Below are 24,103 nucleotides of genomic sequence, written 5' to 3' on the forward strand. Positions count from 1 at the left end.
GAATCCTGGAGCCATAAATCTTACTTCTTCAGACTTCCTGGGTGATGGATACAGATGGAGTATGGAACACGCTGTTCCCAGGCTTGCCTGGTTCCCTTGGCTGCAGTCCGTACAGCCGGAGCTGACAGAGCGTACCCAAGAGAATTGTTAGTCTAAGTTGATTGATATCCATCCGTTCCTTGTGCCAATTCGACCCACTTTTATGATCCAGTCCTGGATCAAACGCCTGGTCCGTTTCCAGCTGTTTCCCTTCCTCTGTGGACATCCGAAACTTCTGGACTTCTCCATGAGAAATGTGAACCGTGGCCAACTTCCGGGGACTGTTGCTGAAGCCGTGGATGGCCAGCCCCTGGCCTTCGGGTTTGGAGGGAGGATTAACGGGTTTGCTCTAGGGTGGCTTCTGGACATCCTGTGGCCTCAGTGGGGATGGCAAGAGATGTGAGTGATGGGATTTGATCTCTGTGTTTCTGCAGAGGGAACAGTGGGCCTGCTTGAGCAGCTCCTTTTGGCCTGTTCGAAATGGGGAAGGGAATCCTGCCTGAAGAGAAGAGCCTTGTGCCTCTGTATATATATATATGTGTGTGTGTGTGTTTATGTAAAGAGAGTGTTCTTTCAATTTGCATCTGTTCTTTCATGCGCTTATTGGGTGTGTGTGGGGGGGGGAGGTGACTTTGTGGCATCTAAATTTGATAAATCCGCTTTGGGTCAGGTGCCAAATGGGTTGTGTTTTTGGAAAGAGGGGACACCACTTCTCTAAATAGTGGCCGTTTCCGTTGCAGTTGTAAGATGAGTGCGGGTGTTCCCAAGTGCCTGTTCCTCCCACTTACTAAGGAATCCACAAGAAAGAATCCACAAATAATAATAATAATACAGGTATTTATATACCGCCTTTCTTGGTCTTTATTCAAGACTTTATTCAAGGCGGTTTACATAGGCAGGCTTATTTAAACCCCCCGTAGGCATTTTTACAAATGAAAGAAGATTCTTTCTTTCAAGAACCACAACATTCAGGTGTTTCTCTCTGAACTGGTTTCACATCCTGGCCTCCATCCTCCCACGTTCAGAGCAGATGGAATAGCTTGGCTTCAGCTTGTCAGCTGCTTCAAGGTTGCACGGTGCCGGTGGCCTCGAACTTGCGACCTTGTGGATGTTATCTTCAGGCAAATGGAGGCTCAACCCTCTAGACCAGACCTCCTGCCCAAGAGCAGTGGTTCCCAAACTGCGTGCCACAGTACCTGAGAATGCAGTGGCTAACTTAAAGGGGCACCATGGCAAACTCACAAGGGTGCTGCGGGATGTCTCTGGTGGCCTCTTCTTCCTGATTCTCCCGGGCACCGCCATCTTGGATTGCACAAGATCTCATGTGATCCAAGATGTGGCACCCAGAAGAGCTGAGGCCACCATGAAAGAAGGGAACTGTGACCACAGTAAATTTGGGAACTACACCACAGTAGGATAACCAGCATTCTGGGAACCTTGATCCTCTGATTGCAAAGTAATGAATTCCATGCTCAGCAAAGCCAGGTCCATTATGCAAAAAACAAAAATTACCTCCCCCCACTTTATTTTCATGACCAGGCCAAGAATACAGTAGACTTCCCTCCCTGCTCCCCCCCACACTTATGTAAATAGGGGGAGGCTGGGCTCTTGAACCAGTTGATTAGCCCCTGATTAACCCTTTTAGGGGACATTGCCCCACATGCAGTTCAACAGCTCTAAGCATTTTGGTGGCAGGGTGTGGGGAATGCAAATGTTAGGGACATTTTCCAGTCCCTAACACGGCAGCTTGTTGCAATGGGAAGTTCTACTGCACAGTCCCGTTGAAATAATTTGGAACTGTGCAAGAACACTGATGTCCCCTCTCTGCCACCTCAAATGACCCACACAACTTGCCAACCAGGGGCGGATCCAGTGTGTTTTTTTTGGGTGGGGGGCACGATCACTACCAACTGCAGAACCCAGGTCAACCAGGTGGGTAGACCTGGGCTCCCACTTTAACTTACGGCCTCCATGGTTGAGTTTCACTGGGCAGGTAGACCTGGGCTCCCACATGAACTTGGAGCCCAGATCTACAGCTGGGAAGACCTGGGCTCCCTCCTGAACTTTGAACCATTGACTGGAATAGGAGCCCAGGCCTACCCAGCTGGTAGTTTTGATCTCCAAATCCAGGTGCCTGGATTTGGAGCCCAGATCTTCCAGGTGAGTAGACCTTGGCTCCCATTCCAGCCAATCTCACCGGCACCATGCCCAGTGAGTGTTCTCCTGGCACCCAATTTTGCTCCCCAGCCCAGTGGGCGCCCTTCCCTCCTGGGCTGGCAGACAGTTTGGGGGGCACAAACCCATGCTCCTCCTTGGATCTGCCCCTGTTGCCAACATGCTCACAGTGAAAAGCTCAGCAAAAGTGTTTGAGATCATGTTTATGTGTGCTGCAAACTGTGGTCTAGAGAAGGTTTCAGGGCAGCTCTGCCATGTACAGTGGAACATTTCCCCCAATGGCAGCCCTCTTTCCTCCTTGGCACTAACATTATTGGGCTTGCACTCATGCAAACAGGTGTTTGCTGGATGATGGAGCTTTACATAATCTCCCCATGTTCCCTCCAATGATGCCTGCTATATGGAGCACAAGCTGCCCTTTATTGCCCTGCACTGTGAATACAGCCTTTGCAGTTGATGGCTTGGATTTGCCAAAAGAGTGGGGTTGGTTGGGTCAACAGTATGGGTTTGAACTAGCGGTCGAGCTACACTTAGGTTGCAGGAAACCAACGCAGCCGTTTCAGGGAAGGGGATACTCAGCCATTTCACACTTATGCCTTCTGCTCAGTTGTAACTTCTGACCCGCACGGTATTGCTTGCTCTATAAAGGGGAAAAAATCAGTGACAAATGCAACCTATATTTCCTGCCCTCCCTGAGTTGCAGACAACAGCTTGAGGGAGAGGTGATTCAGGTAGCAAAAACAAGAAGGGGGTAAACACCTCTTCATCAGCGCCATTACTTTGAAAGAAATTGGAATCTCCATCTCACTGCAGTAGCTGCTTTAAAGGGGGGGGGGGTTCAGTGGGAGACCTGATTTCAAAAAGGATCAGTTTGGAGATGTGAATTTCTGGGTCTGCGTGATGATGAGTGTGATCCTCTGAGCTGGTGGTGCCTTGTGGCTCCAAGACTGAGCTGCGGCCTAGGACTTCCTCAGTGTGAATCTCTCCTTTGCCTTGAATTCAGCCTCAGAAAAAGCAGCCCTCAGCCTCAGCTGCAATGTGGGGATAGTAGTACATGTATGGGTACACCGATAGATGCCAAAGTGGAAAAGCCATAAGAGAATAAAAAGTCATGGCAAACTACTCACACGTAAGCAGTAATAATAATAACACTGGTATTTATATACCACCTTTCTGGTCATCGGATTACTCCTCTGACTTTATTCAAGGCGGTTCACATAGGCAGGCTATCTCTAAACCCCCGAGGGGACTTTTACTATTATAGAAAGGTTCTGTCTTCCAAGAACCACACAACATTTCAGATGGATCTTTCATGGACTGGTCTCACTTCTGGCCCCCAGTTACCTCCCACGCTGGCTGACAAGCAGCTCCGTTCTCGTACGCATTACAGAAATAAACAGCAGAACATAGGATGAGTCCTAATATGTTGCCTCCACTTTGGAAACCAGGCCTTTTGGAACTACCAAGTCCAGGGAGAAATTTTATAAGAAATGTTGTCTGTTCCTACATCATAACAGATACTATATCGGTATCCAGAATTAAGAAGGGGTATCATTGACTCAACAAACATCTCCAGATCAAGGGTCAGCCCAAGACCTCCCAGAGCATGAAGCAGAATAGCAAATGGTGGGACACCCCCTCCTTCTCCTATTCACTGAATGTGAATGAGGTGGAAGAGGAAGTATGGAGGAGAAAAGAGCGGTGGGCTAGAACATCTCTGATCTTTACTCAGCATGTAGTTGGTCTGTGAAATGCCACAGGAAGTAGTGATGGCATCTGGCCTAGATACCTTGAAAAGGGAACTGGACACATTTCTGGAGGAAAAGTCCATCACGGGTTACAAGCCATGATGTGTATGTGCAACCTCCTGATTTTAGAAATGGGCTCTGTCAGAATGTCAAATGCAAGGGAGGGCACCAGGATGAGGTCTCTTGTTGTCTTGTGCGCTCCCTGGGCTTTTGGTGGGCTGGACTAAATGGGGCTATGGCCTGATCCAGCAGGGCTCTTCTTCTGTTAAGTTTCCCTTGTTTTGTTTTGTTTTTTAAATCCAGAGAGCAGGAGACAGTGTGATGGAGGTAGCCTGGCAGATGAGAACAGTTTCACCTGCCAGTCCTCTACCTGAGGCAACCACATCAGTTGGCCTCCTAGAAAAGCCAAACTGGTTTGGTTTTGGTTTGGGAAAAGATTTATATTTTGAGTCTTGGCGTCTGATGATGCGATTTCTGCCCACCCTTTCATGTTGCCCTCTTTGATTCGGAATTTGAATCCAATTTGCCCACCTCCCTTTCAGCTCAGTTTAGCAACGTGTGCCTTTGTGCGATTACGTGTGCTTTGCGTGGGGGTGGAAGGCAGAGCAGGAATGACATCTTCCACTTTTCATGAGGGGGTCTCTGGAGAGCAAGCTTCAGCAACTCATTACTGCAGAAACAATGAACCTGCACACTGCTCCTGGGCATGACGAGCAGCCCCCAGGACACGCCAAGGTTTGCCATGGCAGGCAAAGAGGATCATCACCTGCTTTCCAGTTCGGCCCTCGGAAAAGGCTGGCTTCTATTCTCCTCCCCTTCTCCGCTGTCGTTTGCAATGCAAACGAAACACAGTGGCTGCTTTTGGCTGAGATTTGGGGGAGAAATAGTTGCGGGGGAGGGGGCTGGGGAGGGAGGTAAATTCCAGAGGAAAATGACTGTGCACCTTTAAAGCTACGTTCCATTGCTACAGCAACTTGCGTTCTGGAAAAAAAATCCATCAAAAGACGGGAAAAAAAGAGAGAGAGAGAGATTTGAGTGGTCATGGCAACCAGCTTATTCTTTCCAAAGTTGGGCCAAGGGGTTCATTGGGATAACGCAACCCGCTCCCGTGGCCTTCTGCCAGGAAGGAGGTTGGTCCACCTAAGAAGATTTAATTTCATATCTTTCCGTCTTTATCTTTTGTTCGGTTGTCGGCTTTGAGGCTCTAGGATCTTATTTCTTGCTCACAGCCTGAAAGGGCTTCACAGGCCTCTTTCGGCATTTTGCTCCTGAAATAGCACGGGGTTGATCTTATGTTCGGTGCCGGCTGTTTCTGTTCTCTGGGATAATAGTTCTGCCCCAAGGTGGACTAGAAATGAAAGGATCTCCCTCATCTTGTTCCTTTCTGTGCTTTCCAAAGCGTGGGAGAGTGCACATGGGTGGGTGGAGGGTTTATAGGGCTTTTGCACCAACACCCTCCAAAAGCTACAGCCCCACTGCCAACTGATCCTTTCCATCACGCACACACTGTCTGCTGGTGGTACACCTGACAGTAGGCCAGACTGTGGTGTGGAATGACCTTCGCGGGGCTGGAGGTTGTTGGCAACCCAATCCTATCCTCACCCACTACTGGCAGAATGTGTTTTCCACCACCAGCAGCAGGAGAACGAGGACAGTGGAACATCACTAACACTGGCAAGCGCAGTGAGGCAGCCAGTACAACTGCTGGTGGCCGGGTGTGCTGACTTGTGGAGAAGAATCCGCCCACTAGCATGAGGTGAGTGGCAGGTGGGGCAAGCAGAGGGCAGAACAAAAGTGGGAGGGGGAACAGGAGACTTTCTGGGTGGGGAGGATCTGTGGCACTCCCGTGCAGCCAGATCCTCTCTCTGTTTCTCTTTCTGATGCCTTAATACTCTGTTCTGAGCCAGAAAAATAGCTGGGCCAAGACTGAAGAAACCCATAGGGAACGTGGAGGCTTCCCCCAGCACAAGGGAGCAAGTTTCCTTACTCTGGAAGGGATCTCTGCAACTGCCCCACCTCCCATCCTAGGATGCAGCACATGCTCCACTCGTGTACCTGCACTGGGTGGGGGGAGTTAGGGAGGATTGGACTGCCCATCCCACTCTGTGGCACAGCAGGGTGGCGGGATGTCTTGGAGACTTTATGAAGCCTTTGGCAGGGGACTTAAACTGTTCCCCAAAGCAGGGACCAATGCATTTGTCCTTGGCATCCAAAAAACTCCAAGCCCCCAGCCCTTTAAAGACCAAGAACGTCAGTCTTTAAACCTCCCCAAAGGGACTGAGTTGCTGGTGCAGTCCAGCTGATCTTTTCCAACATGCGCCTAACTAGCCTTGAGAGGAAGCCAAGCAGGAGCCTTGCTTGGGCTGTCCTCTCAAAGGCGCCTGGTGGGGGGGAGGGCTTCTTCTGATACTGCGCCAAGTGGAGTCAGTCACCCTCTCCATAGATCATCTCTCAACAGCTGGGGACATTGACTGTTGCCCGTGACACCCAGTGTCTTCTCTGCCTTTCGAATGATCTCATGCAAAGTCACTGCTATCTCTGATTGTTTGGGGGGGAGGGCAAAGGAGGGGCAGCGCCTGCCTTTCCACACATCCTTGAAAGCTTTTTATAGCCAACCAAGGCTTTTGCACAGCTGTGCCAATGAAATGTTCAATAGGGAAAAAGGATGCTACCTAACCTTGGAACTGTTCTGAGTCCTTGTCATTTAGGGATCTCTGCAGGAGGAGAGAATATTCCCCATTCCATCCTTTATGCTGCCTCTGGGTTGTTCTGCTTTCGGTTCTCCTCCTCCCAAATTCTGTCAACAAATTTTCAAAATTCTGGAATTGTACAGTTTGCCACCACTTTCTGTTCCCGTGGACCTTTCCCCCTCTCTTACATGCACAAGTGCATTCATAAAACACTACACAAAAGCAATTATGATGCAATTGCACCAAGTCTCTATTTTAATACAGCATTTTAACAGTGAGCACATATGCTCCTGCACACTGACCTCACACAGCCATGCACATTTCTTAATACAGTCTGGTGTACAATCTCATCAAGTTGTGGGTTTTTGCAGTTTGTTACCAATGCATTCCTGAGTTAGGTCTAGGAAAACAAAGGGACACGTTCCTTGACACGTTCTTTGCTCCTTGGCTCTCTCATAGACTGTCCTCCATTGATTTGAAAGCATTGAGAAAGATTGTTCTTTGGGTTCAGAATATACCTGGAAAATGCCATTGCCCTATACATCTCAGTAGTTCAAGACAGACCTCAGCAGCTGTAGGTGTGAATGAAATAACAGACGGTGCTAGGGACAAGATGCATCTATTCCCCACTGTGAGACTTAACTTTTGGAGAACCCTGAAGAATGACACCCTGCACATGCCCAATCTCATCTGATCTTGGAAGCTAAGCAGGGTCAGGCCTGGTTAGTACTTGGATGGGAGACCGCCTGGGAATACTGTGTGCTGTAGGCTTATACCATAGTCTTTCGAGACTGAAGGTTGCCAACCATCTGAAGAATGACATCCCTAACATCTCCCACACCATTTTCACAAGGGATCCCCAAAATGGCAAAGATGGTGACAAAACAGGGATGGTGATCTAGTGAAGACTGAGACCAGGAAATAGGCACGGCCCTGTTAGGTAGGTATGGTTGCAGCAAATGTAGAATGCACATGATTGCTGGTATACCTCCACTATACACATCAGATTATCATGGCTTCTCCCAAAGAATGCTGCTCCACCCACATGAGTATGGGGTGGGGCTTAAACTTGCCCCCCCCCCCAGTTAGGCTACAGGGCAGCAAGTGAAGGCCAGTTGCAGATCCCCCTTCTTCAGTACAGCAAACTGCTGGCCTGGCACCATTCTGTTAGTGAACTCTACACTTCCATCCTAAGCAGCTGACTCAGATCAGCAGGGTTCTGTCATAAGTGCATACAGGATTGTAGCCATTGTACCACCTTGGTGTCCCTTGTTCTGTGTGTGAATGTGGAAAAGAGAGAGGCATGATTTACGGGCCATAATATTTATGGGCCATGGTCCAGCCATAAATTTTCCGGGTGTTGGCACAATCAGAGGGGAAACTGAACTCATTGTTGCTGCACCTCCTATGGTCTCTCCCTGTACAGTAGTGCTTGTTACTATAAAGGGAGATATCAGAGGTGCAGCAGAAACAAGCTCAGCAATAAACCATTATAAGCTGAGGCTTTTTTCATTGGTGGCTAACAGGTGAAGCTCTGCTTCTCCTGACCACACATCCTTGATTAAGACTGTTTCCTTAGATGCAGACAGATTTTCCCACAGGGTCTGAGACAAAAAGTTAGCTAATGCAATAGCACCACCTGCAGGCAAGCAGGAGAAATAACAGCACAAGGGACCTGAATGCAGCTTCCTTAGGATCTTGGATGGGGCCTATAAGATCATCTAGTCCAACCACCTGCCTGTAGCAGGAAATCCTCCTAGAGCATCTCCAGCAGGTCCTTGACGAGCCTCTGCTTGGAGATCTCTAGAGAGGGAGAACCACCACCTCCCTCAGCAATCTGTTCCACTGCTGAACCAACTTTATCACTAAGAAATTCTTCTTGATATCCAACCTGGCTGAATGATGGATTTGAGCAGTGTTCCCTCTACTTATCCCCCCCCCCCAAGTGAGCAGAGTGTTCCTCTCTGCATCCTGTCAGCTTTTCTCCCTTTGTTCCCCCCTCCCCCCATGTCATGGCCAAGTGTGGAAAACTTGCTAGTACCAAGCCCCGGATTTTTAGAATCTCTAAAGAGGCTGCCTGGGCACAGCTCTTTTAAGGTTACTTTTCCTAAGGTTACTTTTATAACAAAGCTTACAAAAAGGAGTTAACACCCCACTGATTCTCAAAATGAGAGAAAGTAAAACAAATCAAGTCTATTACTATAAGGAAAAGGGAGACAAGACAACAGACTCACAGTTAGCGCAGCCAAACGGACAGAATGAAACTACTTTTACAAATTAGGAACATAGTTAAAACATACAGACATCAAATGGTTGCACAATATAACCTTCAAACTCTCTTTCTAGCAACCAATACAACTATAAAAGGTTTCCAGAATGACTAGCAAAAGACAAGCCTAACCCTGTATTAAACCCCAAAGGCTCTATAGATAGCAAGTTCCTTCACACCTTGGCAAACCACCAGAACCCTCTTCCTGAACCCTCTCCTCTCATGATTCAAAACAGAGCCCAAGAATACTAACTTCCTGAACATTTACCCTCCAACTGAGAACTATCTCACCTTCTAATTGGGTAGCCCTAATTCTCTGCCTTGCCCCTTCTATTTAAAGCCAACTCACCCTCTTAAACCTCAGGGGCACCCACCCACCCAGGTGAGAACCAGTTCTGCCAAGACACTTTTGGCATGATTTGCCACTGCCCTTCCTGGTGCAGCCAGTTGCTGCTTGACTTCACAGTCTGTTGGGTGATAAGGAGTGGTGCCTCTCCCTTTGCGGCCCTTCTCAGGCTCTGGTGTACCACTCCGGAGCACTTTCCCTTGACTTCTGTTCCTGGCTCTCCCTTGTAGGGCAAGAGCCAAGAACAGAAGTGGATAGAGTGCCAAGAGGGAGAGCAAAGAGAGATTTGCTGCCACCTAAAGGATTCAGCCCAGCCATGTTTTTATGAGGGGTGCAAAGCTTCCATTACAGCTGCAGGCAGCAAAGCTTACAGGGAAGACTCATCTGGAAAGCAGCGATGTGAGATGCACTGCCTGGCAGTATCTGCATCCCTCCTGATCAGTTCCATGCTGGGGTTTCAAGGCACACGGATCACAGGGTGCATTTTACAGAGGAGAGACTAACTCGTAAGAGTCTTCTGATGTTAGCTTCGCTTTGCCAGGGTTCTTATACATTCTGGGAAAATAGACAGGAAGAACTGCAAAGAAGAGGGAACAGAAGCCCTCCTCCAGCATCCATGGCAACATCGTCAACAGAAATCTTGATAGTCCTCTCTTCCCCAAACACCAGGCCAGCCATGCACAGAAGGATCCAATTTGTGCAAAGCATGAGAAAGCACTGCCAGAGCATCACTCAACTCCACCACAGGCACACAATATGCAACAGGCCCAAACAGGCCTTTTGACTCCGTCATCTCTTCATTTGGCTTGGTGGGTGGGTTGGAATTGGATCTCTTTGTACGACACCCTGCCCATGTCCCCTGGCTTCAGTCTCTGGGTGGGTGGAACCTGGATCTCGCAGTACAACATATTGTCTTCTTCGATTGTCTGATGTCTGGCTTCACTCTGTAGCAGAGGAGAGAAAATGCTGAGGAGAGCGAGGTAATGCCTGATCCCTGGGAAAGCAGAGAGAACAGGAGGGAGAGCTGGCTCAGGTATTCAACTGAGAGGGGTTGCTCAAGAGGAGCTCATTGAGAAGAAGCTGTTCTCTTTCTCTCTCCCCCCCCCCCCCCCGGGGTGGTGGTTCCTGTTGAAATGGAAGGTCAGGGCTGAAATGTTTTAAATAAATACATCCCCGAGCAGCTCTTCGCAAACAATCTGATCAGATCAACCGGCAATTTCTTTTTCCCAATGTGCAGGTACCATGTCTGTACCATAGGGCACAATCCAAAGCAGGTCTACTCAGAAGTAAGTCCTATTGTATTCCATGGGACTTACTCCCTGGAAAGTGAGGTTAGGATTGCAGCCTGAGGGCGCAATCCTAACCCCTTATGTCAGTGCTTTTGAGCACTGACTTAAGGGCAATGCAGCTCCAAGGTAAGGGAACAAACATTCCCTTACTTTGAGGTGGCCTCCGCGAGTGACACCCAACTGCAGGATGCAGCACATGTCCCATTGGCACTGTTATGTCATTGCTGGAAAGTACTGACATAAGGGGTTAGGATTGAGCCCTAAGTCTTATAAGCGAGTCTCTCTTTCCTGGAAATTTACTGCAGAACTGCAGCCAATGGGTAGTGGATTGGCACCAATCCAGGGATCACATAGAGGAGCCCTGTCCTACAACACCATTATAAATGTAAGTTTATTTATCAGGGCAGAGCCTCAAGGAATGTTGGAATGATGGAGAAAGTTTGATTTTTGCTTTAATGAAGTTGTATTTGTCCTCTATTTAGGCCCTTTCCCCCAAGTTAAAACTATTAACCTGGAGAAAAAGCACATACAGTTTGATGCTGTAACCCACACGTAGCCCAGAGTGGGCTATAAACACACACAAAAATGAACCAAATTGGTACCTGTAACTGTAAGGCTGCCTTCTGGGGCTCAAAGTTCCTTCAATTGATGAACTCAGTTTCTTCCTTGCTTTCTTGTGGCTGAAACGCTTCCTCACTTTTCCAAACTTCCAGAGTGGAAAGAAAGGTATCAAAAACTGGAATTGTAACAGTACCATGCTAGGCCTGTCTACTCAGAAATAAGCTCTACTTAGTTCAATGGGGGCTTGTGACCACGTAAATATCTATAGGATTGTAGCCTAAGTTGTCTTCCTTGAAATCTAACAAACTCCACTCAACTCCAAAACCACAGGATATGGTTTCCAGACAGTCCTCAGTCCAGCAAAATTGTGAGGATAGTGATGATGAAGAAGAAGATGAATATTTATATATCACTTTCAATGACAAAGTTCACAAAGTGATTTACTACAGCAGAAGGAATGATACAATCATTCACCATCCCAACGGGGCTCACAGTCTAAAAGGAAAGATGCCACCAGAAGCCCCTGGAAGGGACACTCCATTGGGCTGAGCAGTTGCTCTTCCCCTGCTAAATGGGGGCTTACCAGGTCAGATTGGGTCTCTATGCCCAGCTATTGGGGCCGATGAGAAAGAGCCTCTGCTTCTCTGCAACTTTCCCTCGAAGTTAGATCATGTCAAGAGATGCCCAGAAGCTCCACCACAGGTCCACTGGTTGTACAAGTGGACATCAAAATTTCGTACATCAAAATTTCAAGAAATTTTGTTTTCAAGAAATTTCAAGAAATTCAAGAAATTTTCAAGAAATTTCGTACATCAAAATTTCAAGAAAGTGACTGTTGGGAAAGGTGCGGCTGACCAAGGGGAGTAGCGTAAAACCTATACACTCTGCACCCCATTCCTGCTCTTTCCATTCTGCAGTTGAATGGGGAGGGCAATTGGAAGATTAAGAAGGGGGGGAAGGGATGTACAAGAAGAAGGCTGGTCCAAAATGCCTGAACTTGGCTGGATGGCCACAAACTGACAGCTTGACTGAACTGGATGCAATAACTAGTAGAATCTGGAGGAAGGGGCAGATAACTACAAAACAAGGATATAAACCTCCATTGGATGGGCGGGGGGGAGACGACACCAGCCAGCCACTCCATCCCATCTCGTTACCGTAAAGTGGGCTTTATGGCCTATTTGGTGGATACATGCCAGTCTCTGCAGGAGAGCTAGCTAGGAGGGCTAGCTAGCTTTCTTTCTTTGGGGAAACCCAGACTTAAGAACATAAGAACAGCCCCACTGGATCAGGCCATAGGCCTATCTAGTCCAGCTTCCTGTATCTCACAGCGGCCCACCAAATGCCCCAGGGAGCACACCAGATAACAAGAGACCTCATCCTGGTGCCCTCCCTTGCATTGGCATTCTGACATAGCCCATTTCTAAAATCAGGAGGTTGCTCATACACATCATGGCTTGTAACACGTAATGGATTTTTCCTCCAGAAACTTGTCCAATCCCCTTTTAAAGGCATCCAGGCCAGATGCCGTCACCACATCCTGTGGCAAGGAGTTCCACAGACCAACCACACACTGAGTAAAACTTGCAGCACAATCCTATGCATGCCTACATTCAATGGGACTTACTCCCCAGGTAAGAGTGCATAGGATAACAGCCCTAGAGAAAGATCCAGCCCTAATCCCTATCCTGCCAGTAAAGACTTTGGGGGAATGGAGTTTCAAAGAGCTTCAGAGGGCCATCCCAGGATCATGGCCCCTGCATCTAGGATACCAGGCGGTTTCTTTGGGAGGCTACAGCTTCCCCAAAGGGCTCTGGGAGGGTAGGCATGTCCAAAAATAAGGAAAAACGGAAGGGGGGGAATCCACAAAAATATCTCAAGCAGTATCTGCACATTGGTACATACCCCTCTTCATTCTTGGGTGATAATAGTAAACCAGTAAGATCAATGGGATCAGAAGCACAAAAGCCAAGCGCACGTACATCAGAACTGGTCCAGATGAATCTCGTGGCTGAACTAAGAGAAACGGAGGTGTGAAATTGCCACCTTTAGGTTTGCCACCTGCCCTCTTTTTGCAGGCTCAAGACAAGGCACAGTGTCCCCAAACAGGTGTAATGTTAGCAGATGCCTGAATTTTGGGCATCCCTCCCCCCTTTTGGGGAGAAAAGCCCAATTTGGATCGAAGCCTGTTCACTCTTCCCTTCCCACACTTTATCCTGATCCCAATCGTATCAAAGGCAATGATTTCAACCATGGAGGGTAAAATATACAGAAATAATATGGTGGCTCTGGAAGCTAATGGAAGCTGGGGAGGGGGGTTGATTTGTGTGAAGGAAACTGATGGGGGCAATGGGTGAAGCTCCCCCTCCTCTGCAGTGATCCAAATTGGGATTTCATGCAACTCAATTGCACTGAGCTGCACTGTTTTGCAAAATGCAACTTCCTCATGGTTGCATGAGTGAGGGCTTTTTTCTTTACTAAAATAAGTAAAGATGCCAGAGGGGTATTTGTGTTTAATTTGCCCTTAGTAATATGTTTTTAAAATCCTTGCAGTTAGCCTTGCAACGGCTGTTTAGAAGCACACCCTTGGCCTCTGAATGGAGAAGTGCCTTGCACTGCAACCAGATCATAATTAGGGTGAGGTTCCTAGGACAAAGAAGGATGTTTGTGAACTGAGGAGTAACCCACCCTCTCTCTCCTGCTACATGAAATTGTCAAAGGCAAGACATAGGAAGGAAATAAAGCTGTGAAGGGCAAGGGTAGGGAAATTGTTAAGAGGCTGAGCTATAAATCAAGGCTTCTTGGTTTAGACCAGGGGTCTCCAAACTTTTTGGCTGGAGGGCCACATCAAATATCTGGCATGGTGCGGAGGGCCGGGGAAAAAATTTAAATATAAAATTTAAATAAATAAGAGATGAAACTTAGATGAGTGAATAAATGAGTGAATTGGCTCATTCATTCAACCTCTCTGGCCCTCAGAACACCCTCCAGACACAATCAGAGCACAGTTCTGGTCATGTTCAGTTGAGTGGGCCAGAGGCTTTCAGGGGGCAAGGGGTTGGTCGTGGACTTGACCAAGACAGAGGCTTGCTGTGGGCCACATCTGGCCCCCGGGCTGGGGTTTGGTGACCCCTGGTTTAGACTTTACCATGAACTCACAGCCCCATCCTATCCACACTTTCCTGGGAGTAAGCCCCACTGACTCTAATGAGACTTACTTCTGAGTAGACATGCATAGCATTGGGCTCTGACTCAGAGCCCAGTCCTATGTATGTCTACTCAGAAGTATGACCCATTATAGTCAATGGAGCTTACTCCCAGGTATGTGTAGATAGGATTGCAGCCTCAACCTACCCAGCTGTGCAATGGGGATAATAATGCTCCCTTACCTTACATGCTAGTTGTAAGAATCTAGTGCAGATGATACATGTGAAATGCTTTGTGTCATGTACATGCCAACTTATTTATTAATTATTATCATCATTATCATCATTATTATCAAGGTGTAACTTAAGGCACCAATTGATGATGTCCTGCTCTTATGTGTCTCCACCCAGCACACAATCTGCACACATAAAAAGGGTTACCTCCTTGCTCGCAACCAATCTACCACACACCCTCATGTCCCCATTGATCTCACCTGTGAGGTTCACCTTCTGGCTGTAGGGAGAAGGGATCCATCGGCCCTTCATGTTTTCCTCATAACTGCAGGCAAATTCCCCACTGTGGTTGGAGTTAAACTGTGGAATCCTTAAAGCAGCATCTGGGGAGGGATCCCCAGGTTCTCTGGAGCTCTGCTGTGACTCTTCGTTGCTGAAGTCCATTTCAACCCCATCCCTGTAGAAGTGGAACCGTTTCTCCATGTTGCTGCTGCTGCTGGACAAGCAAGAGATGAGCAGGGGCTCCCCCTCATATACTGCTCTGGGTGGAGGATTGATGTCAAGTACTGGAGGAGGCAGAGGATCTAAAAGAGTCATCCAACATGAAGAGGTGATAAGCAGGTGATAAGAGGTGATAGAATGAAACAGACAAACCAAAGCTCCTTTCTTTCAACTAGACATGATAAAAAATCAGGGGAGATCTACAGGTGTGGATTCTCACAGAGTGTGAACATCCTTTTCCAGGCCAAACAGGTGAGCCAGAAAGGGAGTTTTGATTCTGCCTCTTAGCAGAAGGGGGCAGAGAAGGTCCTGTGGAATGCATTGGCAATACTGATTTGTTTAAAGGGATCAGCTGAGAAGGTGTGAGCTAGGAGGGGGTTTGACTCCTACCTTTCACACATTTTTTTTTAATGGCACTGGCACCCCCTCCACTCAGAAGTAAGGGGGCAGGAATAAGATCATGTAGCTCCATGCTCAGCTGTCCATAGCACTGCATTGTCCCCCTCAACTTCTCCCAGCTGGGTGGGCAAGGAGGTAGTGGCGTATGGAGAGCAGCACATTTTCTACGCCTTGGGTGTGATCTGCCCTTGGGTCAGGCCTGTCCCAAAGATAAGCTGCCCTTGGGTCAAGCTTGCCCTGAAACAAAGACTCAACATTTTGGAAAAAAGGAATGTCCTCTACTCACTAGCCCATGCTACTGGTTTGGTGTCTACTGAGCCTCTGCCAAATGAAGCACCTCCGTTAATCCCCAGCTTTGCTAAATAAAGTATGGTTGTCTCTTCTGCTCTCTGCCATTCAAGGAGCTATGTGATACAGCTGAGCACTGGCGACAGAACAAAAGGCACAGTTGTCTATTTTTAAACATTTGGATACAGCTGAGTGGTACTCATCCTGGAAACCATGGATGCATCCTGAGATCATGTCTTGCACCCAGTGAGGCTGATCAACAGGAGTCTGCATTAATCTGCCAACCCCGACCTTTGAACATTTAGAAAATGAAGACCTTTGGGGACCATTTCACCAGGCTCAACTCTTCTACCTCTCCATTTCCTTTTCTCAATCTGGTGAAGAGGTCAAGAGAACATCTGTTTAAGATTTTGTGTCATTTTGAAAAGGGTCTGACCAGAATGTGATCTTAATCTAACACTGCATGAGACCTTTTCTAGATCTTAAACCCGGAAGCTGTTTCAGGGTCAGGGTGTGCAGAGGACACCCATCTCTTCACCGCCACTGAGTACCTACACCTGCCCCTTCACTCACCTCTGAGAGTCCCAAGTCAGAAAGTGGAATTTCCAGGTAGCAAATGGCTCACCTGTCCATTCCAAAAAGATGGAGTTGCTCCTTTGGGACCGGATCTTCCGTCCTGATACCAAGGCCCAATACGTACAGCTGTTTCCCCTGGCTGTCTTTCCCTTCAACTTGAATGTGTGCCTGTGACTGAGATGTACGTTGAGGTCCTGGCCTCCAATCTCTTCATACAATTCATAGCCTGCCCGGGCCAGCCCTCCAGGAGCTGAACAGGTGAAGGTAACCTCTTCTCCTTGGATGTAAACAGGAAACTGGGGTTGGACAGAAAGGACTGGAGGTTGTGGGGACTCTGGGATTCCAGGGGAAAAGAGAGAAAGAAAGAGTCCAGTTAGTTTGGGAACAATCTCATGAAACTTGAGTGAAGTTTTCCCTTCCCAGAAGAATTCAAATTTTTTTGGGCATGAAATAAGGATGGTCAAAAGAATCGGTAGGTTGACATTTGGAGTGTGGTGAGACATGGCACAGAAGTGAGGCTGTACATGGAAGATAAATGTGCCTTGCCCCCTGGGATTACTACCCTTGCCTCCTATTCTTTCTTCCTTTTCCTGATAGGAAACTGAAGTGGTGTCAGCAAAAGCTTTTGGGATGTTGCAGAAGTCCCCCCCCCCCCCACACACACACAACTAGGAACTTGTGGGAAGCCGATGAGAGAGGTGGAACACAGAGACACAGCAGGATGATATAAAAATGGTTCATGGACTTATCTGAAGAGGTAAGTGGTCTTCTGTAGCTCTGCTCTTCCTTCTGCTCTTAGAGAGGTATGTGTTCTCTTTTCAGCTCTTTTATCCCTCTTTCCTCAACACATACCAGCAAAGAATTCATTCACTTCTCAGGCTGGTTCCCTTTTATATAGACCTCTGCCTGAAGCTTTTTGAACTGGTAGGAGGACCTCCTTGCCTTAGCTCAGCCTGGCAGTCTAATCCAGGGGCGTCAAACTCATTTCATACAGAAAACCTAAGTGAGCCTTCTTGCTACCTGCTGAGGGCTGGAAGTGACATCATTCAGTAGACAGTGACATCATTAAGCAGTTGATGGCCAGAAATAGGCACTTTGTTCTCACATGGAAACTCATTAGCTGCAGATGACAGAAGAGAAAATATGCAAATCATATTTTCAAGATATGGGAGAGCCTAATTATCATACTGAGAGAGCCCAATTATAATGGGGGCCTGGATAAAATGCTTTGGGGGGGGCAGCATTTGGCCTTATGTTTGACACCCTTGGTCTAAACTCAGATCCTGCATAGTTAACCCTATAACTGCACATCAAGCTGTAACTTTTCTATATCAGAGAAGTACTGGGACAAAAGTCCTACAATGTTTTCCCTCTCATACTTTTGGAAAGCACAAGTGTGATCAGCTACCTCCCCCTCCCCATAATAGTGCCCAGGAATAAGGCAGCGGGCAGGTGATGGCCGTCCTTCAGGGCTGCTGCAACAGTTTTGGTGGCAGCGCTGAATCCACTACAGCCATATGTGTCTGTGCCAAGAGGAGAGAATGTCTGTCTGTCTTTCCTCTAAGAAAGGGAGTAGGGTGGAACAAGGGGGTCGAGGAAAGAACATGTCTGTCTGCCCCACCACTTTTTTGAACTGGCAGTTAGGATGTGGGAGGGAGGGAATAAAACTTGTGTGTGCACCATGGGAGACACACCACAGGGCTTTGCCTGAGTGCCCCCCCAAACCTGGCACTGACTCTGTGCAGGGGTGGTTGGAATGGATGGAGGCTAGATATGGGATGCATCTCTTGACCTCCTGAATGTCCCCTCCTCTTCCCTTGTCCTTTGTCATGTCCCCTGTTATCCAAACTCCTTGGGTTCAGGGAGGTGCCTCCCTTTTCTTATGTAATTTTGGAAGCCTCTTCCATTCTACACTGTACATTTACATCATCTTTCTTCTCCTTCATTGCCAAATTTTTATTAACAGTATTTATATACTGTATTTTTCAGCAACAAAAAAAGTTCACAAAGTGGTTTACAGAGAAAACCAAATAATGAGGGCTCATAACCTAAAAAGATGCAGAACAAACACCAGCAACTAGGCTGGGATGAAAAGGGTCAGTTACTCTCTCTCTCTCTCTCCCCCCCCCCCCCCGCTAAATATATGAGGATGCCACTCAAAAAAGTAAAAAGTGCCTTTTGCCCAGTGAGCAGGGAGTGCCCAGTTAGCAGTGTTTCCCAAAGACTTCTGGAAACAAGTGAGATGATGTTCTGGGAATCATTTGTCAGCCCCCCACACAGAAGCAGAGGTCTCTAGGCAGAGGAAGAATGACATCAAAGCCGGTTTAATTAAGATGGTGGGTGAGATATGACGACTCATCCCTCTATGAATATTCCTGTCTCATTTCTCAAACTGATATTTATGAAAGTTGGATGATGGTGTGGCAGGATTTAATCTGAAACCGTCTGTATTGAAATCTCGGTAGATCTGGCAAGGAGGTAGGGTGTGGTGTCAGCAGTGGCCCCTTTAAGGGTAAGGCCTGGGCATCCAGCAGAGTGTGCTGCACAGCTGCAGCCACTTGAAGGCAATAGGGCCCACAGGGATTTAAGGAGCACCTGAGGCAGGAAGGGTGTGGGTAACAGAAGGAGGAAAGCTTGAGGAAGGACAGACTGGATTAATGGACTAAGGAATTGATGGCTTTGGGGACTGCTGGAACAGACTGCTGGAGACACTGGAGTTTGGTGTGTGGCTGCTGTGCCCAAGACCTGCTGAAGACCAAGGGGCTGCTGTAGTGGCAGGAGAGAGGACCTCTGCAGGTTGAACAGGCGAGCTACCCTGGAGGTGGGGTCCAGCAGGACTGCAAGGCAGAACTAGGGCCATTCTTGGGTAAAAAAGGGGTGCTACTTAGCTAAAAGTGGGCATAATTCTCCAGGCAGAGCTTGGACTGGGAATCTGGCAGAACACCAGTATATGCAGACAACACCATCTGTTCAACACCACCAAGGACACACTGCTGCCTTTCTGCCTCCACCTCTGAGATGAGGGATCCTATATCAGAAAGTGAAATTTCCGGGCAGCCTTAAGCAGCAGCAAAGAGGAACAGCAAAGACCCACCTGTCCGGACCACAGAGATGGAGTTGCTCCTCGGGGACTGGATCTCCTGTCCTGATTGCAAAATCCAATACATGCAATGGAACGTCCCAGAAGTTGTTCTGTCCAACCTAAATGTGTGATTGTGACCCTTGGGCTGCACCTCAAGAACCTGACCGCCTCTTTCCTCATAGAATGTGTATCCTGCCAGGGGCAGCGATGGACGGGCTGAACAGTCGAGAGTGACTTCTTCTCCTTGGGTGTAAATAGGATACTGGGGACGCAGGGAAAGGGTTGGAGGCAGTGGGGACTCTGGGATTTCAAGTAGGAAGAAGGAGAGAAAACAAACAAGTTGGTTTGAAAACAACCCCAGAAAAATGAAATGAAAGTTCCCCCTCCCAGAAGAACTAACATCACCAGAAATGACGATACTGAAACTGGTCGAGGTTTCTAATTGATGGGCAGGACGTCCTGCATCACAGAAGTCACACTTTGCAGGGATGAGAGATGAGCCTTGAACTTTGGAATTAACATAAGAACATAAGATCCCCACTGGATTGGGCCAAGGGCCCATCTAGTCCAGCTTCCTGTATCTTGCAGTGGCCTACCAGGTGCCTCTGGGCACACTCAAGTCGACAAGATCCCTGTATCCTGTTGCCACCCCCTTGTTAGTTAGTTAGATAAGCTAACTCTAAAACCCAGAGGTTGCATACAGTCATCATGGCTTGTAACCTATGATGGTCTTTTCCTCAATAAATCTGTCCAATTCGCTTTTGAAGGCAACTAAGCCAGGTGTAATCACACTCTCACTATCCCTGGCTGTAGTTCTCCTTTCTTTTTCTGTTGCAGAACTGTAGAGGTGGTCAGAAGAAATGGGGGGACGACGACTTTGAATGTGTCACCTTCCCCCCCCCCCCATTCTTCAGCTGAGAGCTTTCTGTCCTTGCTAGGTTTTTTAAGTGCCTCCAGTTGGGTCATGTGCTGAGGCCCTGACATATTGTACCACTCACCTAATGGCCATTCCAGCAGTGCAGGGTGCTTAACAGCAGTCACAAAGCATAGCCTGTCATTCGTTGCAGTCAAGCCTACCACTGAAAGTGGTGAACAGCCATTCATCAGTGGCCTCCTGAATGCATTGGTGGCTTCTGGTAAGTTGTCATGGAATGTTGGCGGTGGGTGAAGAGTAGGGAGAACAGGGAGGGGTGGGTGAGGAACAGGACAGAGACCAGGGCCTTGATCGGCCTCCATCTGCCTTCCTGGCTCCACCTGTTCTTGAACCAGTCTCTGCTGTAGGTCCAAGCAGACCCATCACGGCAGTGGAGGCTTACCCCCAGGCAAGGAACAAATGTTCCCTTACCAGGAGGAAACCCAGAGGAATTAGTCTATGCTCTGGTGGGATGGCTGCATTGGTGGGGGTGGGATTAGAAAGGATTGGGTCATTAGTAAATGAATTGCTGGGTCTTTGCCTATACATGACTGCTGGCCTCTGGGATGGGCTAATCTGATTCATACCTGCAAAGGCCACCATCCAGGAAAGAATGGAGAACGAGGCTGAAAGAGACAAAAAAAGGAAAACAGTCAAGGAAAAACTGAGCAAAATAATAAAAAATACAATGTACTATATGTCAGAGCAGCCAGGAATATAACAGAAAAGCAAGAAGAATGGGGGGGACGGGGACTGAGTGTCTAGAAGAAGAAGAAGAAGAAAGGGGAAATTGAGGGGGAGGGGAAGTGGGACGGTAGTAGGTTATTCCCACAGAGTCACCTGCCAGGAAGGAAGAGAATCTTTCACTATATTTGCAAGAAGTTACAAAAGAACATAAGAACAGCCCCACTGGATGAGGCCATAGGCCGATCTAGTCCAGCTTCCTGTATCTCACAGCAGCCCACCAAATGCCCCAGGGAGCACACCAGATCTGCATCCTGGTGCCCTCCATTGCATCTGACATAGCCCATTTCTAAAATCAGGAGGTTGCACATACACATCATGGCTTGTAATGGATTTTTCATCCAGAAACTTGTCCAATCCCCTTTTAAAGAGATCCAGGCCAGATGCCGTCACCACATCCTGTGGCAAAGAGTTCCACAGACCAACCACACGCTGAGTAAAGAAATATTTTCTTTTGTCTGTTCTAACTCTCCCAACACTCAATTTTAGTGGATGTCCCCTGGTTCTGGCGTTACGTGGTTCTGGCTCTGAATGGTGGTTCTGGAACAGCATCTAGTGTGGCTGCAAAGGCCTTTTTGAGATGCGGCGACCAGAACTGGACACAATACTCCAGGTGTGGCCTTACCATCGATTTGTACAATGGCATTATAATATTAGCCGTCTTGTTCTCAATACCTTTTCTAATGATCCCAAGCATAGAATTGGCTTCTTTACTGCCACCGCACATTGGGTCGACACTTTCATCGACCTGTCCACCACCACCCCAAGATCTCTCTCCTGATCTGTCACAGACAGCTCAGAACCCATTAGCCTGTATGTGAAGTTTTGATTTTTTTGCCCCAATGTGCATGACTTTACACTTACTGACATTGATGCGCATCTGCCATTTTGCTTCCCATTCTGCCAGTCTGGAGAGATCCTTCTGGAGCTCCTCACAATCACTTCTGGTCTTCACCACTTGGAAAAGTTCGGTGTCGTCTGCAAACTTTGCAACCTCACTGCTCAACCCTGTCTCCAGGTCATTTATGAAGAGGTTGAAAAGCACCGGTCCCAGGACAGGTCCTTGGGGCACACCACTTTTCACTTCTCTCCATTGTGAAAATTGCCCATTGACACCCACTCTCTGTTTCCTGGTCTTCAACCAGTTCTAAATCCAGGAGAGAACCTGTCCTCTAATTCCCTGACTGTGGAGTTTTTTCAGTAGTCTTTGGTGAGGGACCGTGTCAAACGCCTTCTGAAAGTCCAGATATATAATGTCTACGGGTTCTCTCGCATCCACATGCCTGCTGACCTTTTCAAAGAATTCTATAAGGTTCGTGAGGCAAGACTTACCCTTACAGAAGCCATGCTGATTCTCCCTCAGCAGGGCCTGTTCGTCTATGCATTTTGAGATTCTATCTTTGATGAGGCATTCCACCATCTTACCCGGTATAGATGTTAGACTGACTGGCCTATAGTTTCCCGGCTCCCCCCTCTTTCTCTTTTTAAACATAGGTGTGACATTTGCTATCCTCCAATCTTCGGGCACCGTGGCTGTTTTGAGGGACAAGCTGCATATTTTAGTCAAGTGATCAGCAACTTCATTCTTCAATTCCTTAATAACTCTTGGGTGGATGCCATCAGGGCCCGGTGACTTATTGATCTTTAATTTATCAATGAGGTCTGAAATATCTTCTCTTTTAACTTCTATCTGACAATTCCTTGGTCAGGAGGAGCCGTTCAGGCAGCGGTATCTGCCCGAGGTCTTCTGCCGTGAAGATTTCTCTGCATCTCTAAGTCTCCTTTTATCTCCCCTTTCCCTCCCTCACCATCCAGAGGGCCAACCGCTTCTCTGGCGGGTTTCCTGCTTCTAACATATTTGAAGTAGCTTTTATTATTCCCCTTAATGTTGCTGGCCATGCGTTCCTCATAGTCTCTCTTGGCCTCCCGTTTCACCTTCTTACATTTCTTTTGCCACAGTTTATGTTCCTTTTTATTCTCCTCATTAGGGCAAGACTTCCATTTACAGAAGGAAGCTTCCTTGCCCTTTACAGCCTCTCTAACTTGGCTCATTAGCCATGCAGGCACCCTCCTGGATTTAGTGGAGCCCTTCTTTCTTTGTGGTATACACCTCTGCTGGGCCTCTATTACTGTTGTTTTAAGCAGCCTCCATGCACTCTGGAGAGATTGGACTCTTTTTACCTTCCCTTTCAACCTCCTTCTAACCAGCCTTCTCATTTGAGGGAAGTCCACCCGTCGGAAGGGTTTTTGTGAGAGATTTGCCTGGTATTCTTCCCCCGACGTGCATGTCGAAACGGATCACAGCATGATCACTGTTTCCCAATGGCTCAGTAACATTGACATCTCTAACCAGGTCCTGAGTACCGCACAATATTAAATCCAGAGTCACCTGTCCTCTGGTGGGCTCCATGACTAGCTGCTCTAAGGCACAGTCATTTAACATGTCAAGGAACCCGGTCTCCTTTTCGTGACCAGAACACAAATTGACCCAGTCTATATCAGAATAATTGAAGTCCCCCATGATTACGACCCTGTCCCTCCTTGTCACCTCCCTGATCTGTTTCCTCATTTCATGGTCCCCTTCCGGTTTCTGGTCTGGAGGACGATAGTACGCCCCCAGTATTACATCGCTCCTGAGGCCTGGTAATTTAACAAACAGAGATTCTATGGTGGAGTCAGACCTGCCTTCAGTCTCTACTTTGCTGGATTCTATCCCTTCCTTAACGTAAACTGACACCCCACATCCAACACACCCCTCCCTGTCCCTCCTGTAGAGTTTATAGCCAGCAGTCTGGTTCCATTCTGGCTCAAGTGAAGCCCGTCCCTCTTGTACAAGCCCCGCTTGTCCCAAAACGTTCCCCAGTGCCTAACGAATCTCAACCCCTCCTCCCTACACCACCGTCTCCTCCATGCATTGAGACCCCTGATCTCTGCCTGCCTAGCTGGCCCTGTGCGTGGAACAGGTAGCACTTCAGAAAACGCTACCTTTGAGGTCCTGGCTTTCAGCTTCCTGCCTAATAGCCTAAATTTGGCCTCCATGACCTCCCGGCTACACTTGCCCACGTCGTTGGTGCCGACATGCACCACAACTGCTATCTCCTTC

The 24,103-nt window shown here is 47.9% G+C and overlaps 1 protein-coding gene across 2 annotated transcripts; it reads right to left on the bottom strand.

The window, feature by feature from the left end:
- Positions 1-8,679: 8,679 nt before the first annotated feature.
- Positions 8,680-19,598, bottom strand: LOC136660489 (low affinity immunoglobulin gamma Fc region receptor II-like). Of its 2 annotated transcripts, none has more exons than XM_066637696.1 (6): positions 19,356-19,598; positions 16,311-16,595; positions 14,758-15,081; positions 13,023-13,133; positions 11,159-11,262; positions 8,680-10,211 (listed from the first exon to the last, which is right to left on the bottom strand). In XM_066637696.1, the coding sequence occupies exons 1-5, from the start codon at positions 19,426-19,428 to the stop codon at positions 11,198-11,200; spliced, it is 858 nt and encodes a 285-aa protein (XP_066493793.1). In that variant the 5' UTR covers positions 19,429-19,598; the 3' UTR covers positions 8,680-10,211; positions 11,159-11,197. The 2 variants fall into 2 exon arrangements, with proteins under 2 accessions (XP_066493793.1, XP_066493794.1); XM_066637697.1 differs by having other exon boundaries at positions 8,680-10,261.
- Between the last annotated feature and the right edge of the window lie 4,505 nt (positions 19,599-24,103).

The sequence above is a fragment of the Tiliqua scincoides genome, chromosome 9 (assembly GCF_035046505.1).
Source record: "Tiliqua scincoides isolate rTilSci1 chromosome 9, rTilSci1.hap2, whole genome shotgun sequence".
Taxonomy (NCBI): domain Eukaryota; kingdom Metazoa; phylum Chordata; class Lepidosauria; order Squamata; family Scincidae; genus Tiliqua; species Tiliqua scincoides.